Source organism: Amblyomma mixtum, chromosome 3 (assembly GCF_055824585.1).
Source record: "Amblyomma mixtum isolate Tamu chromosome 3, ASM5582458v1, whole genome shotgun sequence".
NCBI lineage: Eukaryota > Metazoa > Arthropoda > Arachnida > Ixodida > Ixodidae > Amblyomma > Amblyomma mixtum.
In genome coordinates, this window is record NC_143014.1 from 43,688,329 (window position 1) to 43,706,130 (window position 17,802).

Below are 17,802 nucleotides of genomic sequence, written 5' to 3' on the forward strand. Positions count from 1 at the left end.
GCTTTAAACCAGACCAATACAATTCTTAAATTATTGTGCAGACTAATAGTTTACTGCTTGCATTAAAGTTTGAGAGAATAATGTTTGTTCATGCTTATGTATCGTGCCGTTCGAAGCAATGCTAGCAACCTTGGACAATGCTCGAAGGCCCTCGAAATCTTGATAGAGTTCCGGGCTGCTCCGTTGACTCAATAGACTATTGACTCGATGGCCATTCAAACTGGCCGTGTAACAATGCTCGATCGCCTTTGAGTCGATAGACTATCGGTTCGAGGGCCTTCGAAATGCCCGTGTGACAGGGGTATAATACAGTCATGAACACTCCACCCCTAAAGCTTTCCCTTCGCTGCCAAGAAAAGCTGTCGTCGAGTGTAGTGTGTCACCTTTTTATCATCACACCTCTGTAACATTAAAACAAACCTATGACAAAACAACATGGAAGATAGACATGAAAGATTTCATAATCTAGAGTGTAGATCATTTATGGTGCAGGGGCCACAAAAATCTGCACTATAAGCAGGTACCGCACTATAAAAAAAAAAAAACTCAAAACACACACCTGATGGGTAGCTTCCCTTTCAAAAATGCTTTATCTATCACTGAACAAAAAGCAGCCCACTGAGTCCACTGCACGCTTAGATTAGGTTTAGCCTACCACACACAGCGCAACCGCAACTGCAATAGAAGCAATTTCACCACGGAGTGGGGTGAGGGGTAGATGGACGCACGGTGCCGACAACGTGATGACTGACATTCCTTCAAGAATTAACAGCATAACCAGTAGGGTGGTTACAGAAGACAATAATTGGGGTGTGCAAATAGTGGGCTTCTGGTTCAAAGTGAATTCAAACTGAATGTTTCGAATACTTCTGGCACACAAAAAAGGTTAAATGACACAATAAGCACTTTCAAAATCATGTATTCTTCTAACACACAAAGCCATCACATTCTGTGTCGACTTTTTTGCAAAAACGGCCATCGGAAATTTGGGGGGTTAACCTACATGCAGTGCAGACACATTTGTGGGACGTCCGAATGTTGTTCTTAATTGCGACTTCGTCCTTGTGCAGCTGCTGTGCACTGTGTGCAGCCCTGCGTCAGGTGCCGGAAAGGGGCACCCATATCCATGTGTCTTGTGCTAGCTCCTTCTTGTACTTTTAAAATACCAAACATTAGGATCGAATCGAATACTTTACGACTTGCACACCCCTAGCTCATAACCATGTACAAGCCAAAATATTTCTGACTGAACGTCCTGTAGCTGTGACACATCTACAGTGGGTTCCACAAGAAACACAATACTACCAACCCATGCAAAAATTTGCACTTCCTTGCTTGTTCATTAGTGTCCAGGCAAGTGTGAGGTGTTGCACATTAACACAGTTTTGGAAATCAAGCTCCATTTAATTAAATACTTATTTAAGAATTTTACAGCTTTTATGGAATATATCGCTGTATGTTTCATTTTAGTTTTAATTTGAATGTTTCTTCACCACAAGGCGGTAGCCCTCAACCAGAATCGAAAAGCTCAATCGCACTTCAGGAACCAGCTTCTGGACAAGCAGGCTGGGATCAACCTCAGTTTAATTGGCCACACAGCAGCACCAGATCTGCATCAAGCTTGATCCCTATAGACTCAATAATGATAAAAGGTGCATCTGTGACAGCAGTATGATGAGCTTTTCTTGTATTGGCCTCAGAATCAGGAAAACCACAAATATTGTAAAACAAGACTGCCCTCACTCAACTTCACACACTTCACCCTGGAATGAAGTGCCAGTGTTTCCTCTCTCAAGTTCTGCTACTTCCTTCACTTGGGTTCTCAACACCAGATTTAGACAAGACAAGTTCAAAAGAAAAACATCAAGCAAAATGCTCACTTTACTGAGCTCAACAAACTATTAGGTTACAGTAGGGGCAGACACTTTCACCATTTCCTGCTTTTTACCGATAAAAAAATTTAATGGCAATTAGACAAATGGTAATGTGGAAAATCAGTGTCAATAACATGCAATAATAGATTATGCAGAGGACAATGCAGGCCGGGGGTCCCAATCAGACTCTGCTCCAGACGCAAAGACACGAAATGACGCCAAATAGACATGTGCATTTCCCATAACCTTTGCACGACCTTTGCAATGTCTGTTTTCAGAAAATTAGCACAAGACACGAACTATGCATGGAGCATCGTAACGTGATCTCGCCTCCGTGGTGTCGCACCTCGTGCAGGGTGCATGACCCACTCCCCTCCTTCGGGTCACGCTTGGCTCCACGGACGCTTTTCAGCAACCATGATGAGACAATTTGCCTGGGAGCCTTAGCTTTAACAACTAGCTAGTGCTGTAAAACTAGCACCCAAATTTGTCATAATAATACCTGCTAAATGTCTACCGTAACTGTTGCCACTCAAAACATTTGTTGCAAAATGCACAGAGGCGAATGATGAGACAAGACAAAAGAAGTCCTGCATGCTTGGTTTATCGTGCTGCAATTCAGAATGGAGTACAAATATGCCCAGCTTCTGTTCTTTCGATATGTTCACTAATGTTACATAGTAACTGTATTTTGACATATGCTTCCTATCAAGTGACCCCAAATGCTCGTAGTAGGCTGCAGGCTGTTTCACACCTAAAGGGAAACTGGGAGCGCATGGCCGACACGCTTCGAGAACTGCTGCTGCCGAGAGCCAGCAAGAATGGGCGGCATCATGAGCACGCGAGGCAACAGCACCCGGCTGTGGTTATTCCACACCAGTCTTTGCCGCCGATTCTTCCCGGCTGTCGGAGACTGTGGTTCTCGGAGCGCGTCGACCACGCTCTCCCAGTTTCCCTTTCAGTGTGAAACAGCCTATACATACCTGATGCAAAAGAAGCTTTCTAAAAATGGTCAATGAAACTTGAATACTTGAGCTGATAATAGAATTCCGAAGCACTTTGGAGCCCCAGTGACAGCGATACAAAGGCAGAATGCAATGCAAATTCACTGCAGTAATAGTATGGGGAACGGTGCAGCAGCAACTTGGGTCATCATGCGCGAAACACATAAGTCACTGCACCTTCACCTCGGACGCAGGTTTCACAAAGTGAATGTTACTACTGCCATACTCCCAAGGTAACAGCAGCTCTCACACAAAGCAGCAGCTAGCAAAAGCAGTGTTTTTGTTTTGAGGCTGAGCATGATGACAATGTGATTCCTCGTATAACAACCACAACCATAGAATAAATATACATACCCGCCAACCGAGCATCGACCCGTTGGAAATGGGTACTCGGAGCCTGTGGTTCCATCCTTTTTAACAGTGACAATCTTCGGATACCAGGCCATCTAAAGAGAGAGAGAGAAAAAAAAATGAGTGCGCTTAAGGTCGAAGAAAACTGTGCATGTTGAAACCCTCCTCAACTAGGGCAAAACGGCCCCCAGATAAACAAATTATGATAAAAGTCTGCCATAACTACCGAGCAGCGAACAGTGGACGTAGCAGCAATGCAGGGTTCAAGTCAAGCGCGCTAAAAGACGGACAAAACCGCGCACGTCGAAATCAGTCCCCCAACACGCTAATTATGATAGTTCGCAGCGACCATACACCACCTTTCGCCTTTCAGCATTTCGCATCGGGCCTCAGCCTAAACAAATTGTATCAACGATTCCGTGCACATGAAACGTAAGTGCTTTATTAAATTCAGAATGCTCATCGCCGACTTCCAACGATGCAAACAAGCGTCATTTGCACTCACCACGCTGAAGGGGGCTCTCCTCCTAAACGCGCTCCAGTTCAAAGTCCACCGTGAGGGATTTCGTAAGATGCATACGACACCAGATGAGCAAAAAAACGTCCGAACGCTTTTTAAGCCAACAGCAACGCTTCATGCACTAGGACAAAAAATTCACCAGCGTCACTCAGAAAAAACGGCGATCGGTGCAAAGGCTGCGGGGGAAACGCAGCACAAGCGCAAGCTTCAATAACGCTCGGCGCCGGCTTATGCATTCGCCGAGGATAAATTTTGAACAACGAGAACAAGCGTGGATCGCTGAACTTCACAACACGTAGAAGGGGCTCCTTCTCTTATAACAAAGAAGAACGCGTTCTAGATCCACAGCAATTACAATGTTTTAACAAAACCTGACCGTTGCTCAAAAACATCAACAAAAGAACAAGAGACTGCACAACAGAGAATCCCTGAACGCTTCCATAGCCAGAAGCAACGCTTAATATAGTGAAACAAGGAATTAAACGTATGAACACGCGAACGCTTCCAACCACATGGGCTGCCGCCGTTACCATAACACGGGAACCGGCACAAATGTTGGAGAAAAACGCAGCAAAAGCAACCAGTTTCAATAACAACATTACATGAGCTTAAAGATTCAAATTCATCCCAAGAACTTTTTTTTTTTTTTTATAGCAAAACAAGGTACTCACTTAGACCGGTGCGTCCGTTGCGCGCGCAACGGTTTTTTTTTTTCCACAGTCCACTTCAAATTTCCTGAGGACAAAATAAATATTTATGGCATCATTAACAGACTACCAGGATAGAGAAAATACATGTTACGTAAACCAAATCTAGAAGGTGTATTTACCGCAAACTTCTTTTCCCAATTCTTCAAGTACCGCGCGTTTGAAAAATGAACCGACGGAAAGTTCCCCCGCCACCAACACCGCTCGCGCAGACTTACAACAATGAGAGCACCTCGCAACCTCCGCGCACTAGCGCGCCCAAGTGGGGGGCATGCGCAGAAGGAGCGCAGTCCAAATCGCAGCCTTCCGCTTTAAAACGTAGATCTTTCGGCGCTTTGGGTACTTTGGGCTATGATAGCTGGGGAACGTTATTTCAACAAGTTTTGGTGTCGTGTATTCAAGAGTTCACAAGGGACTATTCAACGCTGTGTTAAGTGCATTTCTTGAATTTTCTCTCAGATGCGCTATATGTGCCCCCAACTCGAACTGCGATTGTGGGGAGCGCGGCCGTTGGTTGGAGCACTTTTTTTGTTTTTGTTTTTTCGCTACGTTGTTCATGTGGCGCGAATCCGAAGGCGCTGGCCTTTGAGCAGCGGTCTAAGATGGCAGACAACAGCCAACTTTAATGCAAGATTCCTGCTTTGGAACGCTGCTTCTAGTAGCTGAGTTTAGGTGATTGAAAGGATAGTGCTCCTCTTCAAAGCAAAAAAAAAAATAGTCAAGGAAATGCTGGTTTGGTTTGGTTTTGTGGGGTTTAACGTCCCAAAGCGACTAAGGCTATGAGAGACGCCGTAGTGAAGGTCTCCGGAAATTTCGACCACCTGGGGTTCTTTAACGTGCACTGATATCGCACAGCACACGGGCCTCTAGAATTTCTCCTCCAAAGAAATTCTAGCCGCCGCGGCCGGGATCGAACCCGCGTCTTTTGGGCCAGCAGCCGAGCACCATAGCCACTGAGCCACCGCGGCGGAAATGCAGACATCCGTTAAGCCGGTATACGTTAATTTTGAGTATCTCAATTACTGCACTAAAGAGGCGTAAAAAGGCGGCGGCGGCAGGATTGGTAGGAAAAGAGGGACGGCTGGTCTGTGTGTGTGTGTGTGTGTGTGTGTGTGTGTGTGTGTGTGTGTGTGTGTGTGTGTGTGTGTGTGTGTGTGTGTGTGTGTGTGTGTGTGTGTGTGTGTGTGTGTGTGTGTGTGTGTGTGTGTGTGTGTGTGCGTGTGTGTGTGCGCGCGCGCGCGCGTGTGTGTGTAATCGTACATTCGCACAATCGTGCTGTAACTCAGCCGCTAGCTTGATCTGGGTACTCCCGTGCGCTGAACTCTCGGTTGATATTTTCAGGTGCAGTGACTCCTGCGCATTCTGAGTACCGTTTCAGTGCGACATATTCCTTACCGTCGGGTAAGCTGAGTTTGTATGTATGAATCAGTGAGATGCATGAAATACTGCGGTACCCGCGCGGATCTGGTAGGATTTCAAGCGGCGTTGTTTGTTTCAAAACCATGGAAGCCGGCTGCAATTCTGGCAGTATTCCCACCCCACGGATATATTTGCAACGGACGCTGACAAAGCGATCGTCCTCCTGAAATGTATTAACCCAACTGACTATACATTGATATGTTATAATTGTACTCTTTATATACAGACTGGATACAGGCATGCATGAAATGCTTTTAACTCCCGTTGACGGCGCGCCGCAGGTGATGCCTCCAGAACAGAAAACACGGAGTTAGGCCAGCCTGAACGAACTTAGGCGACGACTGGCGTTCCTAAGGTGATCTAAAGGTGCACCAAAGAGTATTTTTCGGTCGCACATAACATACTAGCAAATTAAACTCACGGAAATAAAAATACGCGTGGACTCCTTGCTTTCGGACCCAACCTCATCACCTTTCGTTTGCCAATGAAAACCGTGAAGGCAGCCAAAGTCATTTTTATTACCCTTTTTGGACGTCACGTAACAGTTTGATAAAACTGTACATATGGTTCAGAGAGCATATCATCGAAAAAAAAAATTGGCAGTGGCTTAGCTCTGGTTAAGCTTGGATATACAAGCGAAAAGCTGCAGTTATGCTTTGTTTGACGTCATGGCTGTCGCAGTTCGCGCACAATGCACTGGGAGCACCACGATAGCGGTATAGATTTTGAGCCAACTCCCTCGCTACCACTTCTTGGTCTTCTTTTCTTCCTTCCATGGCGAATGTCTACGTCTCTTCTACGGCCGCCGCCGCCGCTCACACGTGCGTTCTCGCAACGCCTTGCGAAAAAACCATCTCTTGGGGCGGCGGCGGATACCGCGCAGCAGCGGCAGGGGTAAACCGGTGGCGAGGAGAAGTCGCGATGGAGCGCGCGCCGCGGCGCGCGGCCTCTTTTATGTCCGCCGCCGCCGCCGCTCGGGCGTTATCGCAACGCCTTGCGATAACGCGATAAGAACGCGATAAGAACCGCTAGCAGCGGCGAAGGGTAAACACGTGGCGAGGAGGAGAACGGAGGGGGTGGAGAGGAGGAGGAAGGGCGCGCCGCGGCGGCGCCCAGGGGTGGCCCACGCGAAGCGCGGTGTTGACGAGCCTAGTGAAGCTTTTCGCTTCAAAAACAAGTCCTAAGCAAATGGACTCCTCGTCTGCTGCCGCGGGGTGATGCCCCACAGCCCGATCCGATGCGCACGCCTCGCTTCTTTCCTTGTGGTGCGTCCGCGGTCACGGTTCCCCTTACTAGAGGGTCCCGGGCGTGTCTACCCCACTCGCCAAATTTGCAGTCCCGCGACATCCATGGATCTACACTTTTTCGTTCGACCTGTGGGATGCCGTCGCGCTTTGTTGCGCACATTTTCGGAGGTATATCTCCGCGTATTACTACGTATTACTCCGCCGATGGCAGAACTGCCAGCCGCAACGCCATAGTGTTCCTTAATATCAGAAACTATATGCGAACATGCCGCGGTGGCTCAGTAATTAGGGCGCACTCGGCTACTGAGCCGTTGTTGCCGGGTTCGAACCAAACGTGAAGACGCCCGTGTGCTGTGCCATCCGCCGAAGCCCCCACTACGGCACCTTTTTCTCCCTCTCTTCTATCACTTCCACCTACCTGCCTTCCCTTACAGCGCGGTTCGAGTGTCCATAGAGATGGGAGAGGATTACTGCGCCTTTTCCTTTTTGGAAAAACCATTTCCTACGCGTCTGCCTGAAAAGCACTGGATGGATGGATGGATGGATGGATGGATGGATGGATGGATGGATGGACGGACGGACGGACGGACGGACGGACGGACGGACGGACGGACGGACGGGTGGGTGGGTGGGTGGATGGATGGATGGATGGATGGATGGATGGATGGATGGATGGATGGATGGATGGATGGAAGCGCGCCCCTTCGAAGTAGGGTGGTGGTACTTGCCAGAAGACAAAGTAAATATGTGGTTTAATAAACATAGAAAATGGAAGGAAAAATTTTTAACTGCCATCGCTACAGGAAGCACAGCTGGGGCAGCGGAAATAAAGGATAGCAGGTAGTGTGTAGAAGTGAAATGAAATAGGTGAGGGGACAGTTAGAAAGGATATGGGGAGAGGTACACCTTGAAAGAGATGTTGCGCTAGTTGGATTTGTGACAAATTATACATATTTTTAGCGCAACCAAGACGGGGACACAAACAACGAAAGAGAAACACGAGCGCTCGTGTTTGTCTTTCGTTCTTTGCGTTCCTGTCCTGGTTGCGCTAAAAATATGTATCATTTGAGAGGTACAGCCTTTGTCAGAAGTCTAGAGCCCAGGGGGTTTGCTGCTGGGCCACACTGCTTTGCCCGTAATGCGTCCTCAGCGTCCAAAATCTCCTGAAGGTAAGAAGATTTTTGGTCCTGCTCCCTCCGATGCGTAGGACTTCCACAAGCGCCACAATAGTGCTTAGAAGCAAACCGCCTGGGCTCTAAACTTTTGACAAAGGCTGTACACTGAGCAATAAATCTATTTACATATTAACATATATATACAGGTCGCATGCGCGTGACGATCTTTCCAAGCAGCATGCAAGCAAACGCACACGACGCAATGCACAGTACATGCCAAAGTAATTTTGAAGCGAAAGCTTCAGTACGGTACCTTAACGACCACTGTTTTCACCTCCAAATGACCTCGAGCTTCGAAAGCAAGGGAGAGGCGCATAACTGGCCCCCCTGGCACAGTGGACTCCCTGTAGCCGCGCTTTAAGCATGGAGCTGGGAAAGCAAAGGGAAGGCACATAACTGCCATCTTGGAACATTGGACACCTCAATCGTGCTTTAAGTTACGCGGCGGGTGTGACAGATGTGCGCTGCATGCGTTGGTATTGACAACGTTGTGCCAGAAACGCGGCACTGAAGCCATAGGCCGTGTGAGACAGATACTGCGCCATTTCCTTCCCTCGGAAACCAATTTACCTTTAAAAAAACAAGCCCGAAGCAATAGGACTATGTTTTCTCCTCGTCTGCTGCCGCGGGGTGATGCGCCCCACAGCCAGTGAAGCTCGGAAACGAAAGTATTATAGGGAGCTCAGCCAAGATTTCCTCTGCGGGTGGCTGGAAAAACAAAACGACAAACTGAAAAACCAGCGCGCCCGGATGGCGCAGCAGCTGCTGTGCCGCAGTGCTATGGGTGTTGTGGGGGGTGGTGGTGGTGGTGGAAAAAATCTTTATTGGTCGGGTTGAGGTGGACTGGTAGTGGAGCCCTTAGTCCAGGGCCTCAACAGCCCTCGTGGCCACCGCAGCCCAGCCGCCCAGCTGGCGCTGATCAACCAGGTCGGGCGACAGAAGGGCACGCTTCCAGCCGGCTGCATTTTGGACGGGCACCTGAGGGGCTGCCCGAATGGCCTGGCAGATCCAGACGGTGTGAAATAAAGTGGCATGCTCCCTGCGCGGTGTCATGCCGGGAAACCCGCCCGGATTCCAATTCTGCCGGCCGCTTTCTCCTACGAGCGTCCCTTTTTGACAAGCCCTGGTGCTGCGCCGCAAGGCACGCGCCCTAACGCTCCCTGACAAGCCACGATGCTGCGCCGTACGGCAGCGGAGTCCTAAGGAGAAGCATCTGCAAGCAACACGCCTGGACCTGTCGCAAGAGGCCAGACAGCGAGGCGCCAGATTCCTTCTCTCCCGGACGCCACCGCGCGCGGCAAAATTTGAAGCGGTTGGCCCGCGCGCTGATTGGTCCTTTCGGACTGCCGTCGAGTGCTGCCTTTGGATTGGCCAGTTCTGAGGGGCCACCGTTCCTCAGGCTATATAAGCCCCAACGCTGCAGCTTGGAAGGAGTGACGGTGTGACGGAGTGACCGAGTGACCGACCCACCGTGAGTCGAGTGCTGCTCACGAGTGGAGTCGGATGGTGTGACGTGCTGGTGTCTCGCTGATCGTCGCTGTGCGAGAACAGTCGCGTTGTATAGCTCTCGGCCCCCGTGCCGATGTTGAACTATATTATGCCCTGTACATAATGTGTAAAGCATTTTCTTAGTCTCACCGACGCCTGACTCGGAGTCTTCGCTACCGCTAAGAGAGCTGGCAACGCTCAGTCACGAAACGGGTGGCGAGCGCAACGGGACCACCTCTATGGCACAACAGCGAGCAATTGGCATGGTAGCGGGTAGGGTAAATGCGGTGGTAGCGCACGAGGTTAGCGGGTAGGTGCCGGTGTGAAGTCGGCGAAGGGAAATGGACCGCTCACGGTGGAGGCGAGGGTGAGAAAGGGATCATGGCGGCGTTGGGAACGAAAATGCTCTAGAATCTCGGACAAGACCGGGTATGTGGGGTCGAAACGGACTTTCGCGTCAGAGGAGGCCGAAGGGAAGTCAACCCGGTAAGAAAGAGCGCGGGCCCAGGCATGCGCCCGTTGATTTCCCTCCAGAGCCGCGTGACCCGGGGTCCAGACCAGAGTGCGAGGCGAATCTCGAAGAGGTATAGGTGACGGAGGACTCGCACGACAGTACGGTCGACGGTGAGATCGCGGGAGCTGCAGCAAGCAGAAGCGGAGTCGGACAAGGTGTAACACAAGGGTCGGAGCTATACTGCAGGTAGCGGAGCTAGGAAGGATCATGGCGAGGGTCACTGAGAGCTCTTCGGCCACATGAGGGTTCGAGGAGTGAATGGAGGCAGCCGTAAGCAGGCGATCGACCACGACCGAGGTAAAGGCAGGAAGGGCGAGGTGGGCGACAGTGTCTATATGGCCTGGAATGGGAGCGACGAGCGCAAGGAGCGAGGAAAGTGCATAGGGACGCGAGAGAACTGGGTGGAGGACCGAAGGTAGAGGTGAGCGAGAAGTTGTCATCCAGAGGCGGAGAGAGCGAGGCGGTAGTGTTGGACGGCTGTGGGCCTCTCGCGGACAGCGTTGTGGAGGCCGAGGGCGAGGAGAGAATGGGTGGACGTATATACTTCGGGAGGCTAAGAGACACCTTGTAGACTCGACGAAGAAGCACGTTGAGGCGATCGAAGTCGGACGACGTGATCGCCAGGTACAGGGTAACATATTTAAAACGGCTGAGAAGGGCCTGGACCAGTCGAATCGAGTCTTGTTCGGGCAGTCCGGCGCGACGATGGAGAATACGGCGGAAAAGGCCCAGAAGCTGTGCGACCGTGGTGGAAAGGTGGTTCAAGGAGGCCCCTGAGATGCCGTCCGCTTGAAGGTGCGGGCCGAAACCGCAAAGGTGGGGGACAACGGAATTGGTTGAACCAACAAGGCAAGGTGGATTGGAGGAGGTGGAGGCGAGCGAGGACGGGAGCGGCCGCGCACGACGAGAAGCTCTGACTTGTGCGGAGAGCAAGACAGACCGCGAGGACGAACGACGCGCGCGCAAGCCTCGACGTTGCCGTAGGCAAGACCCGGCAAGCCAATCGACGTCATGGCAAGACCGAGGAACGGCGGGCGACGAAGGCCTCGCAGCAGAGAGAGCGGCGCCGGCGATAACGCGCAGAGGGCGGACCTTCAACTTTCGGAACTGCCGTCTCAGACGAAGTCCGTGCCAGGAGTGCAGCGCGAATCAGCAGCCGCCGCGCCGCCGCCCAGTTCTCTCTCTCCTTTAGACATCCAATGCATAATTTCGCAAAATTTGTAACGAATGTATTTTGTGAAGAACGCATAAATTTTTTTTCTTCTTGCTCGCAACTGGCCGGTGTCCATCATTCTGAGCCGTATTTACGTATATGCGCCGCCCTCTTTGCCACCACGCGTACACCTTGCTGCGCGAACCCCGCGTTGCCACGCTCACTTCCGCTCTTTCTGCCCGTTTTCGTCTTCCTCTCTCAGCGTGCGAAATGCGAATTGGCTGCAGCAACGGACCTTGGCAGCGACGAAGAAAAGGGCCGAGCGAGGCGCGTGACAGACTCTCGCGACAGGGCCCCACCCGACCGCACCGGCAGCAGGCACAGACGACATCTTGGAGGCGGCCAAATGTGCGACCAAGGCGGCAGCGGTCGCAGCAAATGGCGCTGCGGCGTCACCGGGGCCATGCTCGTGGGCCTGCCCCTGTCGCTTCTGGGGCTGGCCACTTGCCTGGGCCGCCGCGGAACGGTGGGCTCCCCGGGGGTATGTTCAACGGCAGCCTGCCGCACGGCCGCGCTTGCGCTGAACGTATCGCTGAGCAGAAAGGTGGCGCCCTGCGAGGACCTGCAGCATTTTGTGTGCGACGGCTGGCCGCGCATGGAGCGCGCCAGCTCGCGCGTCCAGCTCATCATGAACTATGCCTGGACTTCGTACGTGGTGCCGCACCGCAAGCAGTCGGCCGTCGACAAGGTGGTGGCGCTGTTCCAGAGCTGCGTCGCCTCCCTCTCCCCCGGCGGCGGAGACCGCGGCACGCTGCGCGCCCTGCTCGCGCAGCTCGGCCTGACGCCCAGCACCGCGTCGCTCGGTAGCGCCTTCCGGGCTGTGCTGGTACTCTCTTCGCGCCACGCGCTGCATCTCCTGTTCGCGGTGGAGCGCAACGCCACTGGCATCACGCTGAGGGCCGTTCAGCCGCCGCCCGTAAGCGGACCGCCGGCCTACGTGCGACGCGTGACCGAGCTGGCCCTGCGGGACGACCCGGAGCTCGTAGAGCGCGACCTACGGTTGGTGGAGAGCGAGCTGGCTGCGCGCCCCGTTCCCAACGAGCAAGAAGAGCGCACCGTGGCCCTGGAGGTGGTTGCCGACGAGTGCGGCACCCTGCGCGACTGGCTCACCGAGCTGCCGGGCGCTAACACGCACACGCCGGTGGCCGTGCAGGCGCCGGTCGCAGTGCGCTGGTACGCCAACTTCTTCCGACGCCACCGGTCGGATCCTGCGTTGCGGCGCTTCGTGGCCTGGCACACGGCCCGCGTGCTCGGCTCGCTCACCCAGTATGACCTGTTCCGGACCACCCTGCAGAACTCGCTGGGCCGCCTGGAGCCCAGCCCCGCCTTGGTCAAGGCCACATGCGTGGCGCACGCGGCCAACCTGATGCCACTCGCGTACAACGCGTTCGTGGTGCGCCACTTCGTGACGCGCCGCTCGCGCCGCGCAGTCGAGTCGATGGCGGAGGGCCTGCGCGCGGCCGCCGCGGCCCGTGTGCGCGCCAGCCGCTGGATGAGCGACCGGCCCAAGGCCATGGCAACGGCCAAGATGCGCAAGCTCACATGGGTCCTGCCTCGACACCGCCACGAGTTGCCCGTCAACCGCGCCTACTCCCACACGGGTGACCTCGGGCTCACGGACTTCCTCAGATCGTACCTAAACGTGACAGAGCACAGCGTCCACGGAGACTCAGAGGAGGTGAACCAGGCGTCTGTGAACGTGGCTTACTCGCCACAGCACAACAGCATCGTCGTGTCCGCCGGCATGCTCAACACGCCCTTCTTCGAGGAGACGCTGCCGGCCGCCTTCAACTACGCCGGCTTGGGACAACGCATGGCACTGCAGCTGCTGCACTCCGTGGATGAAGAGGGGCGCTGGCACGACGAGCGCGGCCGGAAGCGGGACTGGTGGGACGATGCCACCGCAGACGAATTCCGCAATCGCCTCCAGTGCCCCAATGGCGGCGGCAAAGCAGTGCTGGAGAGCAGCGCCGTGCGACTCGCGTTCCAAGCCTTCCGCAGGACTCACCAGCACGTACTTCTTAAAGGTCTTGAGATATATACTCCTGACCAGATTTTCTTCATTAGCAGCTGCCACAAGTGGTGCGGGCATGAAGAAAGTCCTTGCAACATGGCTATGCGCAACCTAGAAGAGTTCGCAACTGCCTTCAAATGCAAGCCAGGTCAGTCGATGAGCCCACGCGAGCGGTGCCCGTTGCTGGTGTAACGGAGTGGACGCCACCCACCAGTGTTGCCGGCGCCCCAGTCTGCGCACAGCGGCCAAGAGAAAAAAAAAACACTGAATAACTCATAGACTGGTGGGTAGCAAGTTAAACAGTGCTCGTGGATGCCGACAGAAACTGCAAGAAGCCAGGCAACAGCGCGGAGTTCTCCAGACTGTCCAGTGAGGCATCTGAATCTAGAGTCTACACGTGTGGCGATCCACTTTCACCACGGCGCCTGCCGGAAAGAGTCATTTCATTAAACAACATGTGCCGTGCACTGCTTTCTCAGAGGCTACCTCTTTTTTAGCGATAGCTGCACATGGGAGCTAAATTCTTCGGGGGTAAACGGGGAAAACTGCCGCGTTCACCAGACGGCCAACCGGAAAGCCATCGAGCAAGGGCGCGTTGGGAGGAGGAGGATACGGTACAGCTACCGCGGCCACCCCACCTTTGCGACCAAGGCCCTCTGATGGCCAAAATTTAGCCTTTTGTTAAGGACCTGAAAACTAATTTTTTGAATAAGTATTTTCGCCTCCACAAAATATTCTGCAACCGCTGGCAGCCGCTCAGGCTTGGCGGCGTGCTAAACAGCTGCTGTTGCTTCCCCCTCGGCACACCACGAAATTATGCAACTACTGTCCGAGGCGCCTTGGTATTACTCCGCTGGCCAATCACAACAGTACAGGGTCATTCCGAGCCAGACAACCCCCTCCGGTCTTTGCCATAAAATTTGTGGCCTTTTATTGAACAGTCTAAAGTGCTTACATATTGTAACTGCGCGAACGACAAGGGACGATAGGACGGAGCGCGGAACTTCTTCTTTGTCTCTTGTCGTTTGCTCGGTTACAATATGCCTGCTAGACCACCTTTCCCTGTGAATTACCCATATTGACTTTGGGGGAAAAAAATTTCTGGTCATGTGACAGCCCTTTGAATTTCTCGGACGAGTGCAAAAGGTGGTCTCGCTAAACAATTTACAAAAAAATCAGCCATTTTACTTTTGCGCTCAAAAATTTTTTATACATAATGCATGCGCATTGTGGTCTTTTATCGACAGCAAGGAATATTGAGCAGTTTTCTGCGTTGTTTTAAAACATTATTTCACCACAAGAAACATCGTTTTTGCAATTTTTCAAAAACCTGTTTCGCGACATGCGCGAACAACTCCACATTTTTCGGCGGCTCTCTGTCATCTGGTATGCAATGGAAGGCTTAATCTATATTACAACGCAATATAGTTCAGAAAAAAAAATGAACTCAGAAAAAGGTGTGGGGCCGCGTTTTCGGCGATAAATTTCGTACACAGGCGTTCCTACTAAATATGAAATGTGACCCGATGTGTAGCTAATTTCTTTGTAATTTTATTCAGAAAATTTTATTAGAGTAAACGAGAAAAAATTTTGAATATGATTACCTCAGGAAGCAGGCGCCTCGCCATCTCTGCGCTCTGATTTCTTTTGCTCTCACCCACCTTTCAGCCGGAGCCGACGCAATTCTCCTTCCTCCCAAATTTTGTAACGGCAGTTGTTCACCTAATAAGGAAGACGCAATACAGCCCTTATTCCAAATACAGAATACATATTTTCTAATTTAAAACATTCTATTATTTTACTTAGCTTTTTTTCCCGCTTTTTTTTTCCTTGGCATTCACCACCGTACCTTGGCCAATCCCCCCGCGTGGGTATGTGCCATTTTCTTATGGTGAAGAAGAAGAAGAAGAAGAAGAAATGCATTTTGCTCCATCAGTGCAGCAAGTAGCGCAGTTAGGTGTTTTGTTCCAATGTTGCCCCAGTAAATATGGAGCACGCAATGCTTTGAATAAAATGAGTCGATATATATTTTCCGGAACATTTATTCTGAGCGTTCTTGTTTTGCGCGAACTTTTTAAAAAGGCAAAAAACGTCGTCGTGTTTCCCACCCTTTATGCTTCGTGCAATCTCTTCCGTGTTTCGTGCCGCAGTCTGACTGAGATGGAGCCAAGGGCGGAAGAGCAAGCTTTCGCGTTTCTCAGAGGGGGTGGTGCCGCTTTTCTTAGATGATGGGAGGAGAGCTGCGGGGGTTACAAGGTTCTCAAAGCAGGTGGTGCCGGTTTCTTTGGTGATGGCAGGAGGACTGCGGTGGTTAAACGGGCTGTGGACGACAACGGTAAGCAGGTGAGCTGGTTCGCCCGCTGAATCTTACGGCCGCGTGGACTTTGCTTCACAGCAACCTTAACTTTCACGGCAGCGATATAACTTTCATGTCGTGGTCTCTTTGAGGTGGGCATCTGGCCGTGCTGCCAGCACCTCAACATGGCGAATGGATGTCTCTCTCCTGGAGGACGTGCTGAGTGTTCGCGACATCCGCGCGGATTTGGCTGACTTCATTAGCCGTATCGATGAGTTTAGGCCTTCGATTTAGGATGCCCTGAAGACACGATGGCGCGACTGTCTAGTTCGAGTAGGCAGAGCAAGGCGCTGACGGAACACTGCCGCGCTCAGTGATGTGCTGCGCCGCATGCGCATAGTGAAGCAGTGGGGGGAGAACTCGCTTTTGAGATGCGAAAGTACTTCGAAACTCTTCGCGTCCGGTATCACCGCATCCTTGAGGAGGGATCCAAAGCTTTCCGTTTCACTGCGGTCTTACGTCTGCCCCAGCGCATCTTATGCATGTCAGTATACCTTCGCCATTGGAATGACCACCTAGCCCGCATCGAAAGAGTCACCATGCCCAACGGCGCGGTCTCAGAACAGCCTGCCGACATCGAGCGCGTCTTCCGCGATCACTTTGCGGCGCTCCTTAGATCGTAAGGTCGCGGAATGGGTTTGATGCTGCCATAGCCGCTTTTTGCGCCACTCTTCCCCACCCACCCGACGACGCAGCTGAGACTTTTGATGATGATGATGATGATGATGAGAGGGGAGAGAAGAGTTGGGAAGCACAGCACGGTAACTGTCTCCTTACTGGGACCACCTCAACCGCACTGTGCAGGGTTAGACAGTGATGGGAGGAGTCGGAGGGGAGGTACATACAGGAAGCGAAAGCAATACGCGCCCGCCTTGGTTATAAACAGGGGCGGAGGGTTGGGAAGTCACAAAGGACAGGAGGAATAAGAGGACACGTACAGACTTGCCTCGCGGGCCATGGGGGAATAGAAGAGCATTACGGCCATTGCAAAGGAGGCCTAACTTGCGATACTCCGCTTGGAGGATCGAGTGAACGTCCTTGGGATAAAGCTGTGCACAAACAAAAGAGATGTTCAATAGTTTCACTCACGCATCAACTCATACCGCACAAAGCACTGGTACTAACGCGAAGACGGTATAACTAACTGTTCCGCAGTCCACACGCAATCAAGTCTGAGGCGCAGGAGAAGGACGCAGTCAATTCCGGAGAAGAACTTAGAGGGATGGGACCTTGCCGCAGCTACTTTGCTGTCAGGATGGTGTTGTGTGATGTGTCTGTGTATGATGATACGTGCACTGTCGCAAGACGTGACGTCGTCTGAAAATGCAGGGTCACGTGTCGTGCGAGCGAGTTGGTCGGTATTTTAATCTCACTAAATATCGATGTGGGAAGGAACCCACTGAAAGAGGATATGATATCCAGATTCACGAAGTTCATGAAGCTTGGCGGAGCTGATCTGTAGGATAGGCGTTCCTTTTTCAGGGAATGTGAGAGACTGGAGAGCAGCTTTAGAGTCGGAAAGGATGGCCGCTTTTGAAAATTCTGGGCGTCCCCTGAGGAGGTCGACGGCAAGAGAATGAGCGGCTAGTTCTGCTGTCGTTGTGGAGGAGGGTGAGGGGAGCTACACTTCTTTTGGATGCGCAGAGATGACGCAATGCAAGCAGCTGCCGCAGATGTGGCTGTGACGAATCCGTCAGTATATGTGAGGAGTCGGTCAGTGAGTTCAACAATTTTGGTTGATGTCTCATGGCGAAGGGCACAAACGGGAGTACTCTTGGAGGTTACTCCTGGTAATGAGGTGCAGATGTTGGGTGTTGTTTGTAAGTGCGTAAGCCGCGGGCTAGGTGCCGATGCTGGAGGTGGACCACAATGTTCTTGAATTAGATTGGCAGCCTTGCCAACACGAGTGATTGGCTTTGA

The 17,802-nt window shown here is 52.1% G+C and overlaps 2 protein-coding genes across 4 annotated transcripts in view; one reads left to right on the top strand and one right to left on the bottom strand.

Annotated features, from left to right (window-relative positions):
- LOC149349962 (uncharacterized) overlaps window positions 1-4,711 on the bottom strand; it is a 33,851-nt gene extending 29,140 nt beyond the window's left edge. Inside the window, exons 1-3 of one of the 3 annotated variants that reach the window (XM_089578940.1) lie at window positions 4,579-4,711; window positions 4,421-4,484; window positions 3,233-3,324 (exon numbers count right to left, since the gene is read on the bottom strand). In XM_089578940.1, coding sequence (XP_089435066.1) covers window positions 3,233-3,324 — 92 coding nt within the window. In that variant the 5' untranslated portion in view covers window positions 4,421-4,484; window positions 4,579-4,711. Of the gene's footprint in view, window positions 1-3,232; window positions 3,325-3,734; window positions 4,273-4,420; window positions 4,485-4,578 lie in introns of those variants that run through there. The other 2 variants (XM_089578941.1, XM_089578939.1) reach the window with 2 other exon arrangements.
- A 6,996-nt stretch (window positions 4,712-11,707) lies between these two features.
- Window positions 11,708-13,859, top strand: LOC149349963 (membrane metallo-endopeptidase-like 1). The gene has a single exon (XM_089576839.1). The coding sequence runs from the start codon at window positions 11,859-11,861 to the stop codon at window positions 13,716-13,718; it is 1,860 nt and encodes a 619-aa protein (XP_089432965.1). The 5' UTR covers window positions 11,708-11,858; the 3' UTR covers window positions 13,719-13,859.
- The last annotated feature ends 3,943 nt before the right edge of the window (window positions 13,860-17,802 follow it).